Below are 24,546 nucleotides of genomic sequence, written 5' to 3'. Positions count from 1 at the left end.
TAAATTAAGTTCTGGACAATTCACAAGGCGACAATATTGGCCTTGCAGGGGGTTATTGCGCAATTTACCAAAATGACAATGGGACTTAAAGGGTTAAATTAAGACAAGTTGCCCAACTTGGTCTGTATTCCCTTGAATTTAGAAGTTTGGAGAGTCACCTACTTAAGTGTTTAAAATCGCAAAAACATGCAATAGAGTAGATACAGAGAAGTTATTGCCCCTGGTGGCAGAACTGGGAGTAATCTTAAAATTTGAGCCGGACCTTTCCGGAGTGAAATCAGGAAGTGCCTTTTTCACAGAAAGGGTAGTGCAAATGTAGAATTCTCTCCCTCAAAAGGCCACGGATGCTGGATCAATACAAACTTGCAGGACTGAGTTTGACAGATTTTCATTAGGTATGGGTATCAAGGGATATGGAACAAAGGTAGGTAAATGGAGTTGAGGTACAGATCAGCCATGATCTACTGAAATGGAGTGACAGGCTTGAGGGACTGAATGGCCTACTCCCATTCCGATGCAGAACCTTCACATTTCACACAAAGTAGAACAGAATGGTTTTTAATAGGCATAACTTGCAGAAATGAATTTGAATGCAGAATACAGGCTTAAAGACAGGATTCTTGGTAGTGTGGAGGAACAGAGGGATCTTGGGGTCCATGTCCATAGATCGCTCAAAGTTGCCACCCAAGTTGATAAGGTTGTTAAGAAGGCGTATGGTGTGTTGGCTTTCATTAACAGGGGGATTGAGTTTAAGAGCCGCGAGGTTATGCTGCAGCTCTATAAAGCCCTGGTTCGACCACACTTGGCATATTGTGTTCAGTTCTGGTCGCCTCATTATAGGAAGGATGTGGAAGCTTTAGAGAGGGTGCGGAGGAGATTTACCAGGATGCTGCCTGGACTGGAGGGCATGTCTTACGAAGAAAGGTTGAGGGAGCTAGGGCTTTTCTCATTGGAGCGAAGAAGGATGAGAGGTGACTTGATAGAGGTGTACAAGATGATGAGAGGCATAGACAGAGTGGATAGCCAGAGACTTTTTCCCTGGGTGGAAAGGGCGTAGTATGAAGGGTATGTAGGTAGTTTGATCCTAGAGTAGGTTAAAGGTTCGGCACAACATCGTGGGCCAAAGGGCCTGTACTGTGCTGTACTGTTCTATGTTCTATGTTCTAAATTCTAGAGACTGCCTCTGTACGCGGTGATTTGAGTCAGGATTTAAACATGGTAAATGCGAATTTACCATGTCCTGCACATACACAGTGAAATGTATTGGGTAGGAAAAATTTTCCCATTTTCAGTATTTAATATATTAAGAGCCATGGTAGAAGGTATTTGAAGACTTCTTCATTTAGAATCATCTAGCACAATACTTTAAAATGCTCAATATCTGTAGGTCTGTGTAATTCTCAACTGTTCTATGCAGAGGCAGTGCTGATTTCTCACCAGCATTATTTTCCTGATTCAGATGCATATCTGTATTTTTAGTTTTTGATTCTTTAAAATACAAGTGAAACACATTCTAAACTGTAATGAAAAATAGCAACTTTACCTCAAGCTAAAAACACAAAGGTACATGTGTCAAAATTAGCACTTTTGCAGTAAAGGAAAAACCAAGCCTGTACCTGTTTATTTGCAGTTCACTAACACACTTAAGTAAAAGGAAATGTTTATACTTTCAAATACATGATATGGGGAACACTATTAGCCTGGCAGGTTATGAACCTAATTTTATGTGTGGTCTCCCCAGGTACTTTGACTTATATGAGCTTATTCTATATATATGTATATAGATTTTTAAAAATACAGACATGACTATTTTGTCAAATTATGTTGCACTAGATGCTAACATTGCACCGCAGCTGAACAGCATTTCCTAGGGAGAACACTACATTCAGTGCCAGAGATCGTTAACAATTGAGCTGTACCTTGTTGATGCTAGGTTCCTCCATCATAGAATTTCTGACTGTTTCATTGGAGGTGTCTACTGACTACATCACAGAACAAAGAACAGCCACAAGACAAATGGTTTAAAAAATGAATTAAGCACAGATTAGAAAACATTGTTAAAGATGAAGTTCTGTCCTTTATATCAAAACATGAAAATGATTTCAGGCCCCAACAATAAGCACTACATATACATATCGTGTTGGTTTTTCTGTCATAATACTTGGAAGTACTATTAGATTAATCTCCTCTTAAAATAATCTTCCAGATAAAATCAGATTGGTCATTTATTTTAATGTTTTTTATCAGGATATTAGATATCTGGGACAAGTGTTTTGTTTTACAAACTCGACTAAAATGAACTTATTGTTTGATAATCTTAGAAACCTATATTATCAATATTTTCATTAAGGATTACCAAGCGAAGCAGCAGAACAAGTAATAAGCATCCAGGAGCTACAAGACAAAGTAATTTATCAACTTTCGACAACATCAGAACTGCAAAAGCTCATTTCTTTATGAAAAAAAGAGCATGGCAAACGATGAGAAAGAATGTGAGGGACTGCAAGTGATACACCAGCTGGGGGAGTGGGCAGATAAATGATAACTGCACTTCAAATTAGATAAACATGAAACAGTATATTGGGAAAGGGTACAGAGTATGCAAACAAGGCCGAGTTGGTAGAATTATCAATGGAGTTGAAGGACAGAAAGTATGAGGGGACAATATAAACATCTTCGAAGGAAGGCATGAAAAGGACAAATTATTGACTATATATAGTGGTACTGAATACTAAAACAGGTGATGATCAATCATACACTGGTGAGGCCATAATTGGAATACTCTGTGCAGTTCTGCAGACTCAATGGTGGAAAGGATACTGCAGCTGTAACACAGATTCCCTGAAATGTTGCAAAGGATGAAATGTTAATTGCGTGATTTGGACTTAGTATGGGGCAAAGTACGGGCAGTAGAGAACTGGATGAGTTACACTTTATGGAAGAAGGAGGGTAGGCGGCCAGTCAGGAATAATCGAGTCTAGAGGTGACAAAGATATGGACACAGGTTTCAGTAACGGATGGGCTGAAGTAGGACAGAGGCAAGGCAATGTTAAGACAGAAGTAAGCACTCAATGGACAGGCTATGGGGTTGGAAACTCACTTCAGGATCATATAGAGCTTCAAGGTTGAGAACAGTCTGGTTCAGTCGGAAACAGTGGCTAAGAAGGGGAATGGAATCTGCGGCACAGGTACAAGGTCTGTGGTGAGGTCAAAGACAATGGCTTCAGTCATACAGCAGGAAGAAATTGTGCCTCATCCACGTTGGTGGTAAGAGATAAACTTGAGTGTTGTCAGAATGCAGGTGATTGCCAACCCAATGACTACCGCCGATGTCGCCAAGGGGTAGCATACATATCAGGAGAGGGAAAGGCCAAGGATAGATCTTGTGGTACTGCAGAGATAACAGTGCAGGGATGGAAAGAGAAGTCATTGCTCGAGATACGTTGGCTATGGTTAGAAAAATAAAAGTAGAAGCAATCAAGGGAAATTCCATTGTGCTGGACAACAGGGGAGATATGCTATAGGAAGAAGGTATGGTGAATCATGTCACAGAGGTGAAGGAGAGCTCATATACCATAGTCATAGTCACAAAGGCTGCCATTTCTGACTTCAGTCAGGGCTGTTTCAGCACTGTGGTAGGTGCAGAAATCTGATTACAGAGTTGCAAACAGGGAGTTTTAGGATTGATGGGCATAGGTTTAGGAGCTGCCTCCACGTATAGGGACTTTGGGGAGGAAAGAGATTGGAAATGGGGCAATAGTTTGCAAGAATGGAGGGATCAAGGGTGGATTTGTTGAAGAGTTAATGATGATAATTTTGAAAGGGATGGGGACAGTATTTGAGGAGAGGGAACTATGTCAGCCAGCATGGGGGCCAGGAAAGGAAGATGATGAGTTTGGAGAGGGAATGAGGCAAGATAGAAGAGAAACTAGAGAGACATGCAGCCTTGTGGCTAAGGAAGAGGAAAACCTGGAGAGGTTTGGCGTGGTGGAACAAGGAAGAGGGGAAAGCAACTAATGTAGATGAATGGATGATTAGTGATAAAGAAATCCATAAGCTTCGCATATTTTTTGTTGGAGGTGAAGGTGGAAATGACTGGGGCAAGAGGTTCAAGGCAATGGCAGATAGTGAGAAAAGGAAGGACAATGCAGACAGAAATGGGTAGTAAGTGTGGGTTGTGAGGAATATAGAGAAGTGGTGAGAGATGGCCTGATCAGTGATTGAAACCATGGGAGCAGAACAAGAATGGCAATATTCAGGGGGTGGCTAAGAATATGGGTAGGAATGTTTATATGGAATGAGAAGTTTAGGTAGGTCAGGAGTGTAGTGAATTTAGAGGAGGAAAGGGTAAGAGCTTGATAGAGATTAAAATAAGGTCAGAAGTGGGGATGTTCACTGATGATTGTACAATCCAACACCCTCCCCTAGACTTTCAATGGGATTACCATCACTGAATTCCCTCCATCAACATCCTGGGGGTCACCATTGAACAGAAAATTAACTGGATCAGGCATATAAATACTGTGGTTACAAGAGCAGGTCAAAGGCTGGGTATTCTGCAAGGAGTAACACACCTCCTGACTCCCTAAAGCCTGTCCACCATTTACAAGGCACAAGTCAGAAGTGTGATGGAATACTCTCCATTTGCCTGGGTCAGCACAGCGTAGCGCAGCTCCAAGCAGCTCAGCACCATCCAGGCTAAAACAGCCTACTTTATTGGCACCCCATCCATCACTTCCTCCACCATTGGTGCATCATGTACCATTCTAAGAGGCACTGCAGCAACTTGCCAAGGCTTCTTTAGCAGCACCTTCCAAACCAGTAATCTCTACCGCCTAGAACAACAAGGACACATGGGAACAACACCACCTCCATGTTCTCCTCCAAGTCACACACCATCCCGACTTGGAAATATACCGCTGTTTCTTTGTCACTCCCTATCTAACAGCACTGTGGGTGTACCTACACCACACGGACTGCAGTACTTCAAAGCAGCTTACCACTGCCTCTTCAAGTGCAATAAATGCTGGCCTTGCCACTGACGCCCATATCCCATGAATGGAAAAATTTTAATTAACTGAATTTAAATTTCCCAACTGTCATGGTAGGATTTAGATTCATGTCGCCAGATTATTAGTCCAGTCCTCCAGATTACTAGTCCAGTAACACAAACATTACACTACTGTACCCTGCTGCTTCATTCCAGAGATGTAGTGATAGGTTAGGGTTGAGATTACAGGAGCAGAAACAAAAGGTAGATAGAAGTAATAGGCTTGAATCTGGCACAGCAGCTTAAATGCGTACATGAATAGACACAGGCAGGTACTTTCTTAGCTTGTTTTGCGATGGCACTACCTCAGAATAAAGAACAGATTACAGGAGAATTTTATATGCAATGTACGCAGTGTTCTCAGAATCAATGAAAAGCTCACATTAAAAGTATTTTTTCAGTCATGTATTTTGAACTTATTTCATTGTTTCACAATAATTGCAATGCCTAATTAGTAGAACTCATGTAATAAACTTTACTAAACTGTCAGTTAATTCTTGACAAAACTCCTTCAGCTTAAACACATAACTATGACTCATCAAGTTCTTTATACAACTTACTAAACTGCATGCTTATGCAGAAAATATGTGATCTAATTTTAACATAACTGTTAGTCAACCATTGTGAATATATAGGGTTTACATAGAGAAAGACATGAATAGTAACAATAAGTAGATGGTAAAGATGAATTAATTTTAAAATGTTATTTATTCTAGTCCTACAGACCTCATTTTGACATCTCTTTTTTGTGAAAATGTTTCTAATGAAGATCTCTTGCACTTCTTCCTGTTTTACGAGGTATTGCCAAAGTCTCTTTACAGGAAGTGCAGTGTGGTGTTTTGACCTACAAAGAAAAAGCAATTTCAACTGGGAAGTAATTGCCATTTTATTAGATGGTTCCCACCCTCCTCAATTGTATAACTGAAAATAAAAAACACACTAAACTTCTTCGATGAAAATCCCCAAATGAAAATACATATAATAATACAGTGCCCAGATTTCATTCAAGTGCATTATTAGTTTTCAACACTGTATTTTAAATTTGGTCACCACAAGGAGTCATAGAGTTATACAGCACAGAAACAGGCCCTTTGGCCCAACGTGTCTGCGCCGGGCATCAAATCCATCTATTCTAATCCCATTTTCCAGCACTTGGCCTGTAGTCTTGTATGCTATGGCGTCTCAAGTGCTCATCTAAATGCATCTTAAATGTTGTGAGGGTTCCTGTCTCTACCACCCCTTCAGGCAGTGTGTTCCAGATTCCAACCACCCTCTGGGTGAAAGCGTTTTTCCTCAAATCCCCTCTAAACCTCCTGCCCCTTACCTTAAATCTATGCCCCTGGTCATTGACACCTCCGCGAAGGGAAAAAGCTTCTTCCTAGTTACCCTATCTACGCCCCTCATAATCTTGTATACCTCAATCATGTTCCCCCTCAGTCTTCTCTACTCGAAGGAAAACAACCCTAGCCTATCCAGTCTCTCTTCATAGCTGAAATGCTCCAGCCCATGCAACATCCTGGTGAATCTCCTCTGCACCCTCTCCAGTGCAATCACATCCTTCCTATAGTGTGGCAACCAGAAATGTACACAGTATTCCAGCTGTGGTCTAACTAGCATTTTATACAGCACCATCATATACTCCCTGCTCTTATATTCTATGCCTCAGCTAATAAAGGCAAGTATCCCATATGCCTTCCTAACCATCTTATCTACCTGTGCTGCTGCCTTCAGTGATCTATGGACAAGTACACCAAGGTCCCTCTGACCCGCTGTATTTCCTAGGGTCCTACCATCCATTGTATATTCCCTTGCTTTGTTAGTCCTCCCAAAATGCATCACCTCACACTTCTCAGGATTAAATTCCATTTGCCACTGCTCTGCCCATCTTACCAGTCCATCTATATCGTCCTGCAATCTAAGACTATCCTCTTCACTATTTACGACACCACCAATTATCATGTCATCTGTGAACTTACTGATCATACCTCCTATAATCACGTCTAAATCATTAATGTACACGACAAACAGCAAGGGTCCCTGCACCGATCCCTGTGGTACACCAATGGTCACAGGCTTCCAACTGCAAAGATAACCCTCGACCATCACCCTCTGCCTCCTGCCACTAAGCCAATTTTGATTCCAATTTGCCAAATTGCCCTGGATCCCATGGGCTCTTACCTTCTTGACCAATCTCCCATGCGGGACCTTATCAAAAGACTTACTGAAGTCCATGTAGACTAAAATAACTGCTTTACCCTCATCTACACACCTAGTCACCTCCTCAAAAAATTCAATCAATTTTGTTAGACATGATCTCCCCTGACAAAGCCATGATGTCTATCCTTGATTAATCCCTGCCTCTCCAAGTGGAGATTAATTCTGTCCCTCAGAATTTTTCCAATAGTTTCCCTACCAATGATGTCAGACTCACTGGCCTGTAATTACTTGGTTTATCCCTACTACCCTTCTTGAATAATGGTACCACATTCGCTGTCCTCTAGTCCTCTGGCACCTATCCTGTGGCCAGAGAGGATTTGAAAATTTGTGTCAGAGCCCCTGCAATCTCCTCCCTTGCCTCACATAGCAGGCTGGGATACATCTCATCTGGGCCTGGGGGTTTATCCACTTTTAAGCCTGCTAAAACCACGACCTCCTCCCTTACAATGCTTATTTGTTCAAGTATATCACAGTCCCCGTCCCTGATCTCTACACCTACATCGTCCTTCTCCATAGTGAACACAGACAAAAAGTAATCATTTAAAAGCTCACCTACGTCCTCTGGCTCCATACACAGATAGCCACTTTGGTCCTTAATGGGCCCTACTCTTTCCCTGGTTATCCTCTTGCCCTTAATATACTTATAAAATGCCTTGGGATTGTCCTTTATCTTGCCCGCCAGTGTTTTTTCATGTCCCCTCTTCGCTCTCCTAATTACTTTTGTAAGTATCCCCCTACACTTTCTATACTCCTCTAGGGCCTCCGCTGTTTTCAGCCCTCTGAATCTGCCATAAGCCTCCTTTTTTTCCTTATCCAATCCTCTACATCCCTTGACATCCAGGGTTCCCTGGACTTATTGGTTCTACCCTTCACCTTTACAGGAACATGTTGGCCCTGAACTCTCACTATTTCTTTTTTGAATGACTCCCACTGGTCTGATGTAAACTTTCCTACAAGTAGCTGCTCCCAGTCCACTTTGGCCAGATCCTGTTTTATCATATTGAAATCGACCTTGTCCCAATTCAGTACCTTTATTTCTGGTCCATCTTTGTCCTTCTCCATAACTACCTTAAATCTTAAGAGTCATGGTCACTATGCTCCCCCACTGACACTTCTACCACTTCATTCCCTAAGATTAGGTCCCGTACCGCCCCTTCTCTTGTAGGACCTTCTACATGCTGGCTCAAAATGCTCTCCTGGGTGCACTTGAAGAATTCCGCCCCCTTTAAGCCTTTTGCACTAAGACAATCCCAGTTAATATTGGGGAAGTTGAAATCCCCTACTATTATTACCCTATTATTTTTACACCTCTGAGGCTTGCCTACATATCTGCTCCTCTATCTCTCCCTGACTGTTTGGAGGCCTATAGTACATTCCCAGCAAAGTGATTGCCCCCTTTTTGTTTTTAAGTTCAACCCATATGGCCTCATTTGAGGAATCTTCTAAGATATCATCCCTCCTTGCTGCAGTAATTGACTCCTTGATCAATAGAGCAATGCCACCTCCTCTTTAACAGCCCCACTGTCACGCCTGAAGATTCTATACCCTGGAATATTAAGCTGCCAGTCCTGCTCTTCCCTCAACCATGTCTCTGTGACAGCAATAATATCATATTCCCATCGCTAATCATCACCCTCAACTAATCTGCCTTACTTGTAAGACTCATTGTGTTAAAATAGATGCAATCCAGCCTTGCATTATTCGCTTGTGCCTTAACAGATCTATGTTTGCTCTGCCTTCCAGACTGACTTAAGTTTCTCTTCACCCTCTACTGTACCTCCACTCTGTATCCCATTGCCCTGCCAAATTAGTTTAAACTCCCAACAGTACTAGCAACCCTCCCAGCAAGGATGTTGGTCCCGTTCCGGTTCAGGAGCAACCCGTTTGACTTGTACAGGTCCCACCTTCGCCAGAAACAAACCCAGTGATCCAGGAAACTAAAGCCCTCACTCCTGCACCAGCTCTTCAGCCACACATTCATTTGCTCTATCCTCTGATTCCTATACTCACTAGCATGTGGCACTGGGAGTAATCCAGAGATTACTTTGAGGCCCTGCTTTTTAATCTGCTACCTAGCTCCCTAAATTCTTGTTGCAGGACCTCATTCCTCTTTCTACCTATATTGTTGGTACCAGTGTGAACCACAACCTCTGACTGTTCACCCTTCCCCTTCAGAATGTCCTGCAGCCGCTCCATGACATCCTTGACCCTAGCACCAGGGAGGCAACATACCATCCACAGATTTCCAGCACAGAAGGCTGCATTAGTCCCATCATGTTTGTGCCGGCTCTTTGTTAGAACAATGTAAAACTAATCCCACGGCCTTGCTCCCTCTTCATTGCTCTGTATCATAACTTTCAAATAGAGAATTTTCCCTAAGAAGACGCAATGCTCTCTGCCTCAAACAATTCCTGTGTCAAAAAATTCTATGCTCCAACAACCCTTTAAAGTAATTTCTCCTAAAGTCTGATAAATTGAGGAGCAGCTGTGACTGACTACCCAGCCAGAGGAAATAGAAGTTCCCTATCCACACTATTAAAACCTTCCATAACTTTAAAACCTTATATTAATTCTCCTCTTAATCTTCGCTGCTCCAGTAGAAATAATCCCAAGTATCTTTTCACAACTATAATTTGCAAACCTTGGCATCATCCTGGCCAGTTACACTGTATGCTATGGTTTAATGTCCTTTCTTTAATGGGACACTCAAAACTACACACTATTTTAACTGTGGTCTAATCAGTATTTTCTATGAAATTATTACTTCTTTATTCTTCTATTTTTTGGTCCCATTTGTAAAATCTTAAATACTGTTGTCTTTTTAAAAAATGTACTCTCAGTGAATTATGGGGGAGAAATTCATTGGCACAGCACCGCGATGCTGATTTTGGGGGGGGGGGGGTGCAGACAGCACTGTGGAGCACGAGTCTCCTCACTGAAGAGTTGCACGGGCTGCGCAGATAGTGGCATGTGGCGCTGTCAGCCCCCGGGTAATCACGCAAGTCAGCATACTCCTCCTTCCTCCTGTATATTTGAGCCCTTTGTCTCTCTCTCGGTTCATGCCACCTTTCAATGTCTTTCCATTGAATATATACCCTAATTCCTTCCTTTTCCTCCCAAAATGTTTTACCTCACATTGATATCCATGTTTCAGCGCAATCCACTAACTCGTCTTCCTGAAATCTTTTACAGTTCTCCTTAATGTTTACCAAACCTCCCTGCCATTGGTTGTCAGCAAGTTTCAAGTCTGTGCTCCTTACATTCATGTTCAAATCATCTCTATATGCCAACAAAAGTGGAATCAGCACTGATCCATGAAATAGTGATCCTTTTCTAACCTTGCTTTAATCTCAGCACCAAATCCATTTATCTTAACTCCATCAACTGGATGTCTATTCATGCTACCTTTTTTTGATAATATGCTTGAACTTTCCTAACAAGCCTCTTGTGACACCTTATAGTATGTATTCTGTAGTCGCTATATATATTTACCTCATTCCCTTGATCTATCCAGTCAGTTACTTCTTCAAATACTGTCATTAATTTTGTCAAACATGACTTGCCTTTAACAAATTTTTGCTGGCTATCTTTGATGAACCTATGCATTTCAAAATGTTCATTAATTTTATCTCGATTATGGATTCTAAAAGTTTACCCACAATTAACATTAGACTAACTGGTCTATAGTTACCCAGTTCAATCTCCATTGCGTGGTCAGAACCCGATATCCCCTCTCTTTCAACAACCGAAGGTGCTTGCCATCAGAGCTTCATCCTTACATTCCGTTCATACTTACCAGTACCAATTCATTAAAAGTTGCCTTCTTATAGTCCAGTATCTTTATTGTTGATTCTTCAGTATCCTTTTCTTTTTTTTTTAAAAATAGATATTACTACTTAAATAGGTTCAAATTCCCAATTGTTTTCTTGCTCAGTTTGTCCCACTGGACAAAAAACACACAGATCTAGTAAGTAGTTCTGGATAAATCATTTTTCACTTAGACCTTGTACATTTTGTTTATTCTAGCCTATCTTGAGATAATTAAAATTATCCAACATTATTGGCTTGTTCCTCTTACTTGAATGGTGTATTTGTGGGTTCCAGCAATGCTTTATGGATGAGGATAGCAGGACCTGAAGACATTGTGTCTTCTCTGGCATGCATTGAGATGAAGTCTGGAGGAGGGCCACCAAATAACTCAAGACGCCGAAGCAATACTTGTTCCCAGCACTGAAGAGTTTTTAAAATTGCATGGCAAGAAGGGGAACAAACAGGGAGTTCTGCAAGAGAGCAATAAACGTGATACATATTGGTGAAATAACAAAACCAATTTGCATTATCAAAACTTGAGAATTTGCAAAAATTAAAAGTTATTAAAGCTAACTAATTGGAGGACCACTGCAAAAATGTTTCTTGTCGTCAAAATGTTCTGCTTCCTCTCCTCTCGATTATAATACCTCATCATATGCATTCATATTGTGAAGCTAAATTAAGAATTTGCCATCCCATAACATGAGTCATCGCCTTGAGGAGAGAACAAATATGGGGAGAAAATTATATTGGGAAACAAATAGAGAAGGCATTTAGTTACCTGAAAGATCCAGTCCTGCCATTGGGTAAAAGTTCTTCAAATTACGCAGCACCAATTGTACCATAGCATATCTCATCAACGACCAACTAAATATTAAAAAAAAATACTGTTACAAAAAAAATGCACTCAATTTACAATAGCTTTTTTTTGTTAATTAAGGTATGACAAACTGTGGCATCGCATATTGGTCAATAAAATGGGATGGAAATTATCCATAGGTCACTGTTCTGTAATTCCAAGCTGTAAATTCCATTAAGATATCTTGAAACAAAACTCATATCAATCTGAACTAATTCAATTTTCCACAGATATTGAAGTGTAACTTTAATTTTTCACACACAATTACATTATCTTACATCTTTATATTTTGTGAATTTTTGTGTTCTAAGTGAGCAATTTCAGCACCAGTGAACAGAACACTTGTGTGACTCAGTGCCAGCATCAAGCACTCTTAGGTCATATATCGTGCAAGCAAGGTACAGAGTAAGGCACATTTATTCTATCACACCAATAAACCTTAGCCTCAGAAAGCATTCTACAAAACCAATATGGGTTGATCAATTTGTTACACAACCAGTATGGTGGCTTCTGATTGCAGCAGACAACTTAATACCAGATAGGCATTTCTATATTGTTGACCCAATTTCAGCAAAATTAAACTGTTCAAAATTTATGGAGGACACTTCTGTGTCATCAGTTTGGGTTGGATTAGAATTTATATCTATCAAGTGAAAGGGGAGGTTGTGGTTGTTGAAGGCCAGTCATGACCAATCCCAGGTGTTCCTCAGGGAAGCACCATCAGTCGAACCATTTTCAGTTGGTTCAATAAATTCCCGTTCATCATTAGGGCAGGAATGGGGCTGTTTACTAATGATTCCAGTGTTCACAACTCCTCCGATATGACGCAGCCCACATTAACTTTCAGTAAGAAAATGTTTTGTACCTGAAACTTCAATTGTCCCATATTCCACATAATAGGCTTGTTAGCAAAATTGAGGTCCATGGGATTAAAGGGTGAATGGTTGTTTTTTTTTTAAACTTGAGAGAAGTATGAAGTGGGGTCCCCCGGGGTCAGTATTAGAATCGCTGCTTTTCTTGTTACATATAAACGACCTGGACTTTGGGTATACAGGGCATAATTTCAACATTTGCAGACAATACAGAACTCGGATATGTAGTCAACAATGAGACAAATAGTAATAGACTTCAGGAGGACACCAATAGACTGGTGAAATAGACCCGTGAAAGATTACATTTAATGCAAAGAAGTGTGAAGCGATGCATTTTGGTAGGAAGAATGTGGAGAGGCAATATAAACTAAATGGTACAATTTTAAAGGGCTTGCAGGAACAGAGATCTGGGGATGTATGTACAGAAAACTTTGAAGGTGGTCGGATAAGTTGAGAAAGCAGTTAAAAATAAAAAGCAAATGGGATCCGTGGTTTCATTAATGGAGCACAACAACTTTTATTTATATAGCACCTTTAATGTAATAAAACATCCTAAGATGCTTCACAGGAGCATTATAAAACAAAATTTGACACCAAGTCACAAAGAGACATTAGGGCAGATAACCAAAAGCCTGATCAAAGAGATAGGCATTAAAGATGGTGTGGTTTAGGGAGGGAATTCTAGAGCCCGGGGCCTTGGCAGCTGAAGGCATGGCCACCAATGGCGGATCGATTAAAGTTAGGTATACTAAAGAGACCAAAAGATATCTTGGTGGGTGGTGAGGCTGCAGGAAATTACATAAACAGGGAGGGGTGAAGCCATGGATGGATTTGAAAACAAGGATGAGAATTTTAAAATTGAGGCATTGCTTAACCAGGAATTAATGAAGGTCAGCGAGCACTGGGGTGATGAGTGATTGGTATTTGGTGCGAGTTGGGACATGGGCTGCAGAGTTTTGGATGGCCTCAAGTTTACGGAGAGTAGACATGGGAGGCCAGCCAAGAGTCTGTTGGAATAGTTAACTCTAGAGTACAAAAGCAAGGAAGTTAATGTCGAATATTTAAAACACACTGGTTAGGCTCCAGTCGGAGAACTGCGTTCAATTCCTGGGCATCATACTTTAGGAGTGATGGCAAAGCCCTGGACAGAGTGCAGAAGAGATTTGCTAGAATGGTATCAGGGATGCAGAACTTTATGTGAAGAGACTGGAGAAGCTAGAGTTTGTTCTTCTTAGAACAGAGTAGTTTAAGAGACCTTCAAAACCATGAACAGTTTTGATAAGAGTAAAGAAAGTGCATCTACTTCCAACGGCAGAAGGGTTGATAACCAAAGTGATTGACAGAAATGCCAGAGGCGACATGAGCAAACTCTTTTTTTTTTAAAACATAATGAGCTGTTGTGATCTTGAATGAACTGCCTGAAAGGCTGGTGGAAGCAGATTCAATAGTTACATTCAAACAAGAATGAGATAAATACTTAAAGGGGAAAAAGAGGGTTATAGGGAAATAGCAGGGGAATGGGATTAATTGGATAGTTCTACCAAAGAGCTGGCACAGGCACAATAGATCGAATGGTCTTCTTCTAGGCTCTATGATTCTATGTGTGATGGTTCATTGTGCTGCCCAAACCTTCACTACAAAGTAGTATACAAGTGTTTCATAAAGTTAAATGTAGCTTCTGGTAGATAGGTCATGGAATAGCTGTTGAGAGAAAGAGGGCAACTGCTCACAGGAAAAATCATGAGAGTTATCCTTGGGCTAATACTGTTTGCCTTAGAGCCATAATTTTCAACCATGTTGCTTCCTATTTTGGCTCCAATAACTGTGTGCCCTGGTAAAACAAGAATGGGAAGACACTGGAACTGAAGGAGTAACCAAAAGGGTAACATAGTTTGATGGGTGGTGGGGGGTGGTGAAGATAAAGATTTTTATTAAGTCAATACAGACCAAGCTCTCTCTTACCTGAATGAGTTAGGATTTGAATGCTCCTGAAGCTGTATGTCTGAAGCAAAAGCATCTTCCTCATCATCACTGCCCTGGCTCTCTTCTGAATCATACTCAATTTTGCTCTGTGCTGGGGGAAGGAAGGGCTGGAGAAAGGAACATGTGCAGTTTATAACAGCTGCAACTGTCGATTAAAATTTTGATTCTAGATGTAACTTAAATGTATTACAATACCTAGTCATTTATAGCCTTAATGTTTTGTGGTTTTCAGCATGCATTTTTCCCCACTAACTGTTAAACTAATTTATTATTACATTTCTTTCTTATGAATGAGATGATTAGTAGAAACAAAAAGCAGATGCTGGAGATCTGAAACTAAAACAGAAAATGCATACACTCTATGGGCCTGATACTACTGCTGATGCGCATTCTGTGCCAGGGGAGTAGTGAAGTTAAGAAAGGGAAACTCAGACGCATGGGTTTCCTAAACCTATGTCTTATTCTTTACTTCAGCTGTTGGGTGCGAAAACCTGCAGCACACAACTGAGGCATGGGAGAGGGTGAGGAAGAAGATACATTGGTGGGTGTGGGGTTTACTGGATAGCTTGTTGGGCCTGGAGCAAACACTCCTGCTCCTCCTAGCCCACAAGCAGTGCTGTAAAGGCACTCACCTCAAATTCAGCCCTTCTCCGCCTCTATCCACCTGCAGGGTTTCCTGAGGCCAGGGAAACCCAGCCGACTGTAGTTAAAAATAAAATCACTGTTAAAATGAGGGCGAGCAGTCTCATTAAAACAAATAATGCAGTTTTTGTTTATAAAAGCAAAATACTGCAGATGCTGGAAATCTGACATAAAAACAATAAGTGCTGGAAAAACTCAGCAGGTCTGGCAGCATCTGTGGAGAGAGAAGCAGAGATAACGTTTCAGGTCAGTGACCCTTCTTCAGAACTGGCAGATATAAGAAATTTAAAAGATTTTAAGCAAGTAAAGCAGGGGTGGGGCAAGAGATAACAAAGGAGAAGGTATTGATCGGACAAGGTCACAGAATAGCTGGCCAGAAGGTCATGGATCAAAGGCAAACAATATGTTAACTGTGTGCTGAAAGACAAAGCATTAGTACAGTTAGGGTGTTAATAGACTGAAATGTGAACTGCCGCAAGCAGAAACATGAAAAAAAGTGGGTAGGCACAGTAGAAACAAATTGAACAAACTAAAATAAGATAAACACAAAAAATAAGAAAAGAGAACTAAAGATAAAAGTAAAATGGGGGCCCGTCATGCTCTGAAATTACTGAACTCAATGTTCAGTCCGGCAGGCTGTAACGTGCCTAATTAGTAAATGAGATGCTATTCCTCGAGCTTGCGTTGATGTTCACTGGAACACTGCAGTAATCCCAGGACAGAGATGTGAGCATGAGAGCAGGGGGGTGTGTTGAAATGGCCAGCAACCGAAAGCTCGGGTCATGCTTTCGGACCGAGTGGTGTTCTGCAAAGCGGTCACCCTTGCAGGGGAAGGTGCCATGGGTAGGGGACGAGGTGGTGGGGGTAATGAATTAGTGGACCAGGGCGTCGCAGAGGGAATGATCCTTTCAGAATGCTGACAGGGCAAGGGAGGGGAAGATGCCTTTGGTAGTGGCATCACGCCGGAGGTGGCGAAAATGGCGGAGGATGATCCTTTGGATATGGAGGCTGATGGGGTGGAAAGTGAGGACAAGGGGAACCCTGTCGCGGTTCTGGGAGGGACGGGAAGGGGTGAGGGTAGAGGTGTGGGAAATGGTTGAGGGCCCTGTCAACCACAGTGGGGGGGGGGGGAAATCCTCGGTTGAGGAAAAAGAAAGACATATCAGAAGCACTGTCATGGAAGGTAGCATCATCAGAGCAGATGCGTCGGAGACGGAGAAACTGGGAGAATGGAATGGAGTCCTTACAGGAGGCAGGGTGTGAAGAAGTGTAGTCGAGGTAGCTGTGGGGTTCGGTGGGCTTATAATGAATATTATCCCCAGAGATGGAGACAGAGAGGTCAAGGAAGGGAAGGGAATTGTTGGAGATGGACCATGTAAAGGTGAGAGAAGGGTGGAAATTAGAAGCAAAGTTGATAAAGTTTTCCAGTTCGGGGCGGGAGCAGGAAACGGCACCGATAAAATCATCAATGTACCTGAAAACGAGTTGAGGGAGGAGGCCTGAGTAGGACTCGAACAAGCAATGTTCGACATCTCCCACAAAAAGAAAGGCAGAACTAGGACCCATGCGGGTACCCAATGCGACACCTTTTACTTGAAGGAAGTGAGTGGAGTTGAAGGAGAAGTTGTTCAATGTGAGAACAAGTTCAGCCAGGCATAGGAGGGTGGCGGTGGATGGGGACTGGTTGGGCCTCAGCTCAAGGAAGAAGCAGAGAGCCCTCAGACCGTCCTGGTGGGGGAATGGAGGTGTGGAGAGTTTGGACGCCCATAGTGAAGAGGAGGCAGTTGGGGCCAGGAAACTGGAAATTGTCAAAATGACGTAGGGCATCAGAAGAGTCACAGATTTCAGTGGGAAGAGACTGGACCAGTGGAGAAAAGCTAATTTCCACCCTTCTCTCAGCCATTTCCACCACCTTCAGGGTGATGCCACTACCAAAGGCATCTTCACCTCCCTTCCCGTCAGCATTCCGAAGGGATCATTCCCTCCGCGACACCCTGGTCCACTCCGCCATTACCCCCACCAACTCGTCCCCTACCCATGGCACCTTCCCCTGCAAGTGCAGGAAGTGTAATACCTGCCCATTTACCTCCTCTACTCACTATCCAAGACCTCAAACACTCCTTTCAGGTGAAGCAGCGATTTACTTGTACTTCTTTCAATGTAGTATACTGTATTCGCTGCTCACAATGTGGTCTCCTCTACACTGGGGAGACCAAACGCAGACTGGGTGACCGCTCAGTCCGAAAGCATGACCTCGAGCTTCCGGTTGCTGGTCATTTCAACACACCAATGCCCACCCCCCCCCACCCCGCCCCACCCCACCCTCTGTTCCAATGCTCACATCTATGTCCTGGGATTGCTGCAGTGTTCCAATGAACATCAACGCAAGCTCGAGGAACAGCATCTCATTTACCGATTTGGCACACTACAGCCTGCCGGACTGAACATTGAGTTCAATAATTTCTGAGCATGACGGGGTCCCATTTGACTTTTATCTTTAGTTCTTTTTTCTTTCATTGTTTGTGTTTATTTTATTTTAGTTTGTTCAGTTTGTTTCTACTGTGCCTACCCACTTTTTTTCATGTTTGTGGCTGTTCAGTTTTCAGTCCATTAACACCATATCTGTACGAATGCTTTGTCTTTCAGCACAACATTAACACTTTGTTTGCCTTTGCTCCATGACCTTCTGGTCAGCTATTCTGTGACCTTGTCCTATCAATACCTTCTCTTTTATCATCTCTTGCCCCACCCCCGCTTTACTTGCTTAAAATTTTTTAAATTTCTTATATCTGCCAGTTCTGAAGAAGGGTCACTGACCTGAAACGTTAACTCTGCTTCTCTCTCCACAGATGCTGCCAGACCTGCTGAGTTTTTCCAGCACTTTCTGTTTTCATCAGTTTTTGTTTGTTTCGAATGTTTTGATTTGCCAGTTCAAAGGGCGCAACTCTGGGTAGGCTGATTTGGTGGGCGGTGCCTGGCTCACGCAGGGGACTGCCAATAGTTGGTGTGACGCTGTCCCCATGTAAAGATGGAGTCTGTGTGCGCGTGATATGGTGCAGATTCTTTTAGACAGTTATGAAGATCAAATTTTTTTTTTAAAGCCGAGACGGAAATCAGCGAGAAGTGCCAGGATTCCTCCTTTCCTCTCACCTCCCTCCAGTGGTGTTAACGTACAGTAGCAGATAGGTGAGTATGGACGAGTGTTACCTCGAATCACCTTCGTAATGACTACCAGCACAGTCAGCAGTCCCGTACCGGCTGCGGTCAGCAGTCAGGGTTGCAGGAGGACTAACCCAGGAAGGCACCAACCCACCCCTCAACAAGTTAAGGAGTGAAGCCGAGATCCTGTTCCACTTTGAGAGTCAGCACTGCCTTGTGTTTATTTTGGGTATAATCAATCCTACTGAATTGTAATTAGACGATTTTCAAAATGTAAGCCGGGAACTGCTGCTTGCGGAGTTGGTGGGTGGGGGTGGCGGTGGTTAAGGTCAAATGGAAATGGAGTGGGGGGGGTGGGAGGTGACGGCTTGGGAGGGGCGGGAGGGGAGAAGAGGGGTGGGATGGCTTGGGAGGAGGGGGAAGGATGGAATTTGCGAGATGGGGCTGGCATGGGAGGGGCGGATGAGATGATGGAATAAGTTGTGTGGCAAAATGGCGGCGACAATTATTTGATACAATTTATTATTTGAAAGCTATTCTTTGTTCTAAAAATGAAGCTTCACTAGATTTGGAAGAAAATTTTTTAGTAAAGCTGTCAGGTGAATTAAAAGAATACAAGAATGCATTTGTATTGATTTGGGATGGCATGGGAGGGATGGAAATAATGGGATGGGGATGGCATGCGAAGGACGAAATGGCATGGGATGGGGTGACATGGGAGGGAGGGGATAGTAAGGGAGACGTGACACGGGAAGGATGGAATGCCACGGGACGCAGACTTGTAACAAAGTTTGTATTTACATTCCTCGGCCTTTTTAAAAAAGAATGGCCAGCTTTATGTAGCTTTTTGCTGAGTGGGAAGCTTTGATTTTGTTCAAGTCTTTCATAAAATAACCAGAAATCTTGTATTTAAAGAAGTACTAGTGCAATAAAGATATTAATTTGACTGCAAATGTTTTGTAGCTCTCTGCTAGTATTGAAATGATCAACCTGCCGCCTGAGAGCAGATTGATTGCCCATCCTCATCCTGCCTCTTTTAAAACTGGAAATGGGTGAGTTGGTTTCCCTTTTCAGATTTTTAGCTTTTTAGCCTGAGGGAGAGTAGAGATAGGCTGGAAAGTAATATCCATCACTGCCTTATTCATTGCTACAAGTAAAGATGCCACACAAGTGAATAAGCCTCACTTGCTTTAAGATCTAGTCTACATGTCCAATTGACCGGGGTCCTGAGCATGCATCAGTTTGGTACAAAGATAATTAGACCAGTTTGAACAAAGAAAGAACAAAGAACAGTACAGCACAGGAACAGGCCATTTGGCCCTCCAAGCCTGCGCCGATCTTGATGCCCGCCTAAACTAAAACCTTCTGTACTTCTGGGGTCCGTATCCCTCTATTCCCATCCTATTCACGTATTTGTTAAGATGCCTCTTAAACGTCGCTATCGTACATGCTTCTACCACCTCCCCCGGCAGCAAGTTCCAGGCACTCACCACCCTCTGTGTAAAGAACTTGCCTCGCATATCCCCTCTAAACTTTGCCCCTCTCACCTTAAACCTCTGTCCCCTAGTAACTGACTCTTCCACCCTGGGAAAAAGCTTCTGACTATCCACTCTGTCCATGCCGCTCATAACTTTGTAAACCTCTATCATGTCGCCCCTCCACCTCCGTCGTTCCAGTGAAAACAATCCGAGTTTATCCAACCTCTCCTCATAGTTAATGCCCTCCAGACCAGGCAACATCCTGGTAAACCTCTTCTGTACCCTCTCCAAAGCCTCCATGTCCTTCTGGTAGTGTGGCGACCAGAACTGCACGCAATATTCCAAGTGTGGCCTAACTAAAGTTCTGTACAGCTGCAGCATGACTTGCCAATTTTTATACTCTATGCCCCGATGAAGGCAAGCATGCCGTATGTCTTCTTGACTACCTTATCCACCTGCGTTGCCACTTTCAATGACCTGTGGACCTGTACGCCCAGATCTCTCTGCCTGTCAATACTCCTCAAGGTTCTGCCATTTACTGTATACTTCCCACCTGCATTCGACCTTCCAAAATGCATTACCTCACATTTGTCCAGATTAAACTCCATCTGCCATTTCTCCGCCCAAGTCTCCAACCGATCTTTATCCTGCTGTATCCTCTGACAATCCTCAACATTATCCGCAACTCCACCAACCTTTGTGTCGTCCGCAAACTTACTAATCAGACCAACTACATTTTCCTCCAAATCATTTATATATACTACAAACAGCAAAGGTCCCAGCACTGATCCCTGCAGAACACCACTAGTCACAGCCCTCCATTCAGAAAAGAATCCTCTCTAATAATTTCCCTACCACTGACGTAAAGCTCACCGGCCTATAATTTCCTGGATTATCCTTGCTACCCTTCTTAAACAAAGGAACAACATTGGCTATTCTGCAGTCCTCTGGGACCTCACCTGTAGCCAATGAGGATGCAAAGATTTCTGTCAAGGCCCCAGCAATTTCTTCCCTTGCCTCCCTCAGTATTCTGGGGTAGATCCCATCAGGCCCTGGGGACTTTGCAAGACACCCAACACCCCCTCCTCTTTGATAATGAGATGACTGAGACTATCTACACTCCCTTCCCTAGGCTCATCATCCACCGAGTCCTTCTCTTTGGTAAATACTGATGCAAAGTACTCATTTAGTACCTCGCCCATTTCCTCTGGCTCCACACGTAGATTCCCTTCTCTGTCCTTGAGTGGGCCAACCCTTTCCCTGGTTACCCTCTTGCTCTTTATATACATATAAAAAGCCTTGGGATTTTCCTTAATCCTGTTTGCCAATGACTTTTCATGACCCCTTTTAGCCCTCCTGACTTGAACATGAAATCAACACATACACATTAGGCTAAACAAGCCTTCCAATGGCATCTGTAAAACAATTCAGCTTTGAGTATTAGAAAGCATGAAAATACCTGTACCATCCAGCAAATTTAGAAAAATGGTCATTCCATAGAGCTGTATGACGGAAATGTCTAAATTACTTTAGCTATAACTAATAATTGCACATTACATAAATATAGATCTCCAAAATCCATCTTGTGTATTTGCCTAAAATTGAGCTTTTTTTTTTAAATGCTGTCACCTTTTTCTTGGTGGTCACCTGCTGGGTTTGGAAGGATGAGTTTTCAGATGCAATAATATGGTCAGAGACCACAGGTTCCAATTCACACAGCTACATTAACTTTTCCTATGCAGACTTCAATAGTTTTCAATTATCTGATATTAATTTTGTTCCAACGTTCAAAAACAAATTACCTTTGCTATAAAGTAATCCCAGATACTAAGCTCAGGAGGGATGAACTTCTCTTTGTAGACTGGAATCTCCTGGCTGACAACTGGAGGAAGAGGACTGTGAGAGGATGATTTGGATTCTCTGCTAGCTGTTTTAGATGCTATGTGCTTGCAATGGCTTTGATGCTCATCAGAGGGAGTGACTACTGTAAAGGAAGTACAGGAAGAGTAATATGCAATGCACCTCATTTTGCTTACCGATCTGTTGTGGAACATGTTTACTACAACCTAATAACCATAGTAATGCAATTTCATATTTCTTGCACACAAAAAAAACAAACTGAAAACAGATTAAAGGACAGCACTTGAACTGTAATAGCAACAAGGACAAATACAAGTGATTGTCAGTTCAGTTTCTCTGGTATTCTGAATGCATATGAACCTCCTTCAAATAAAAATACACAAGACACAATGAAACACCACCCTGTAACTTAAGTAAATTTCTTTCATATGTACATCTGTTCAGAGGAGGCAAATAAGAAAATTTGATATATCCTCCATTCTGCAAAACAGGTATGCAAATACACATATGCAAAAACCGACATTTAAGAAATGGAAGTGACAACCGCTTTAACAGAAATTTGAGTTTCTTGCAAAAAGTCAGTTGAAATAGGAAAGTTAATTCAAAGCTATAATGAAAAAAAAATTCTGAATGAGTTTTTAATTAACTAGAATATTCAATTGCTTTTATTAAGCAAAAGTATCACACAAAAATGGTGTTCTATCTAAACTTCAGTAGCATGATAGCAATACATACAGAATTTGTATGTATATAGATAGCTTGTCTATGTACCTAACCATGAGCAAATTTTTCCTTTCTACAGGTAACCATCTGGCAGCTCAAACAGATCAGCATTGACAACGTTAATATTTAAGCATTAAAAACATTTTAAAAATCTGAAGTATTTTGGTTTTTCACTGGTTGAACACAACAGACAATTTGACATGGATGTGTTGGCACTCAAATAGTTTTGGGGTTCAAATGGTTAGTTTAAAATGACTCAACTCCTTCAAGAAATTAGCTTGGACATACTAAACTAGAACAGCAAAAATACTAGGCAGTCCAAGTAGTTACTCACCAATCTCATCAGTAATCTTAACTATTTCAGCCTCAGATATACTGAAATGGTAGGGATCGAGCTGCAGCTATGGGTCAGACAATTCTCCTATTGTTTCTATCACTTCAGTGGAAAAGCAACAAAAAGAATGTAGGGGGGGATAAAGCAAAGAGAAACAAAAACCTCTTTCTGTGAAGGCAGATATTATAATATTTAAGAAAAAAGTAAATGTAAATCTATCACAGTGCAGTACATAGGGATGTGTTATTTACAGTATTTTTCTTGAATTCAAATTCCACCACAAAGTGATCACTGAATCTGGCAGCTAGAAAGTGCACTTTGTATTAGAGCTAAAAAATAAGTATTGCTCTTCTGGGAAAAGAGAGATAACATTGTCTCAACTGAACTGATCAACCCACCTTTTGAACAGTTTTTATTTTGCAGTTAACAGCTAAGTATATTCACATAGGGAAATCTCTGGTCATAGTATGAAGCTGGAGTAGTACAAGCATCAGTTGTCTTGTATGACTGCCCTCAAAATTCATTACTGCCATCAATTTTACCTTGTATATTGGAGAATTTCTGCACTCAATGTTAGGAAGGGAATATTTGACCCAATTATGGCTCTATCCTGTTTCACAATCTTAAGGCAGGTGTGGAACAAACAAATGTGGTGAAAAGCTCTATTCTGTCTTAACACAAATTAATCATCTCCTCCTCCCAAATTCATAAGTATGCTTTTTTTTTTGTTTTCCACAGAAGCTACCCTCTAAAGATCTCTTCAAAACTGTCCACTGAATTACAAACTAGTGAAATATGGACAGTGCTTTTTGAAAGTGCACTCACATCCACTAAGAATTGAGTCAGACTACCACAAACCCATCATACTTGCTGTGACACTTAATTGACAAAAAAGACTTTCATCCCATTAGTCTGAACTGGATTTGAACAGTTCAAGATCTTCTTCTTCTTCTTCGGCCTCCTTGTCTCGAGAGACAATGGGTAATGGCCAGTGGTCAGTGGTTTGTGAAGCAGTGCCTGGAGTGGCTATAAAGGCCGATTCTAGAATGACAGACTCTTCCACAGGTGCTGCAGATAAAATTGGTTGTCGGGGCTGTGACATAGTTGGCTCTCCCCTTGCGCTTCTGATTTTTTTCCTGCCAACTGCTAAGTCTCTTCGACTCGCCACGCTTTAGCCCCCACTTTATGGTTGCCCGCCAGCTCTGGTGATCGCTGGCAACTGACTCCCACGACTTGTCATCAATGTCACAGGACTTCATGTCGCGTTTGCAGACGTCTTTAAAGCGGAGACATGGATGGCCGGTGGGCCTGATACCAGTGACGAGCTCGCTGTACAATGTGTCCTTGGGGATCCTGCCATCTTCCATGCGGCTCACATGGCCTCGCCATATCAGGTGCCGCTGGCTTAGTAGGATGTATATGCTGGGGATGTTGTCCGCCTCGAGGACTTCTGTGTTGGAGCTACGGTCCTGCCACCTGATGCCAAGGATTCTCCGGAGGCAGCAAAGATGGAACGAATTGAGACGTCGCTCTTGGCTGACGTACGTTGTCCAGGCCTC

General features: G+C 42.2%; 1 protein-coding gene and 1 long non-coding RNA gene across 7 annotated transcripts in view; one reads left to right on the top strand and one right to left on the bottom strand.

The window, feature by feature from the left end:
* LOC137369151 (dmX-like protein 1) overlaps window positions 1-24,546 on the bottom strand; it is a 289,553-nt gene that overhangs the window by 70,672 nt on the left and 194,335 nt on the right. For 4 of the 6 annotated variants that reach the window (XM_068029885.1, XM_068029888.1, XM_068029886.1 and 1 more), the window contains exons 29-34: window positions 21,873-22,054; window positions 14,771-14,898; window positions 11,859-11,944; window positions 11,346-11,547; window positions 5,777-5,894; window positions 1,920-1,982 (exon numbers count right to left, since the gene is read on the bottom strand). In XM_068029885.1, coding sequence (XP_067885986.1) covers window positions 1,920-1,982; window positions 5,777-5,894; window positions 11,346-11,547; window positions 11,859-11,944; window positions 14,771-14,898; window positions 21,873-22,054 — 779 coding nt within the window. The remainder of the gene's footprint in view (window positions 1-1,919; window positions 1,983-5,776; window positions 5,895-11,345; window positions 11,548-11,858; window positions 11,945-14,770; window positions 14,899-21,872; window positions 22,055-24,546) is intronic. The other 2 variants (XM_068029887.1, XM_068029890.1) reach the window with 1 other exon arrangement.
* On the top strand, window positions 286-22,784 carry LOC137369153 (uncharacterized). Its single transcript, XR_010974884.1, has 4 exons — window positions 286-424; window positions 18,535-18,619; window positions 19,556-19,644; window positions 22,733-22,784. It is a non-coding gene; the product is annotated as an uncharacterized lncRNA (long non-coding RNA).

This window comes from Heterodontus francisci, chromosome 4 (genome assembly GCF_036365525.1).
Source record: "Heterodontus francisci isolate sHetFra1 chromosome 4, sHetFra1.hap1, whole genome shotgun sequence".
Taxonomy (NCBI): domain Eukaryota; kingdom Metazoa; phylum Chordata; class Chondrichthyes; order Heterodontiformes; family Heterodontidae; genus Heterodontus; species Heterodontus francisci.
Note: the sequence above shows the minus strand (reverse complement) of the source record. Positions and strands in the feature narration are given on the sequence as shown.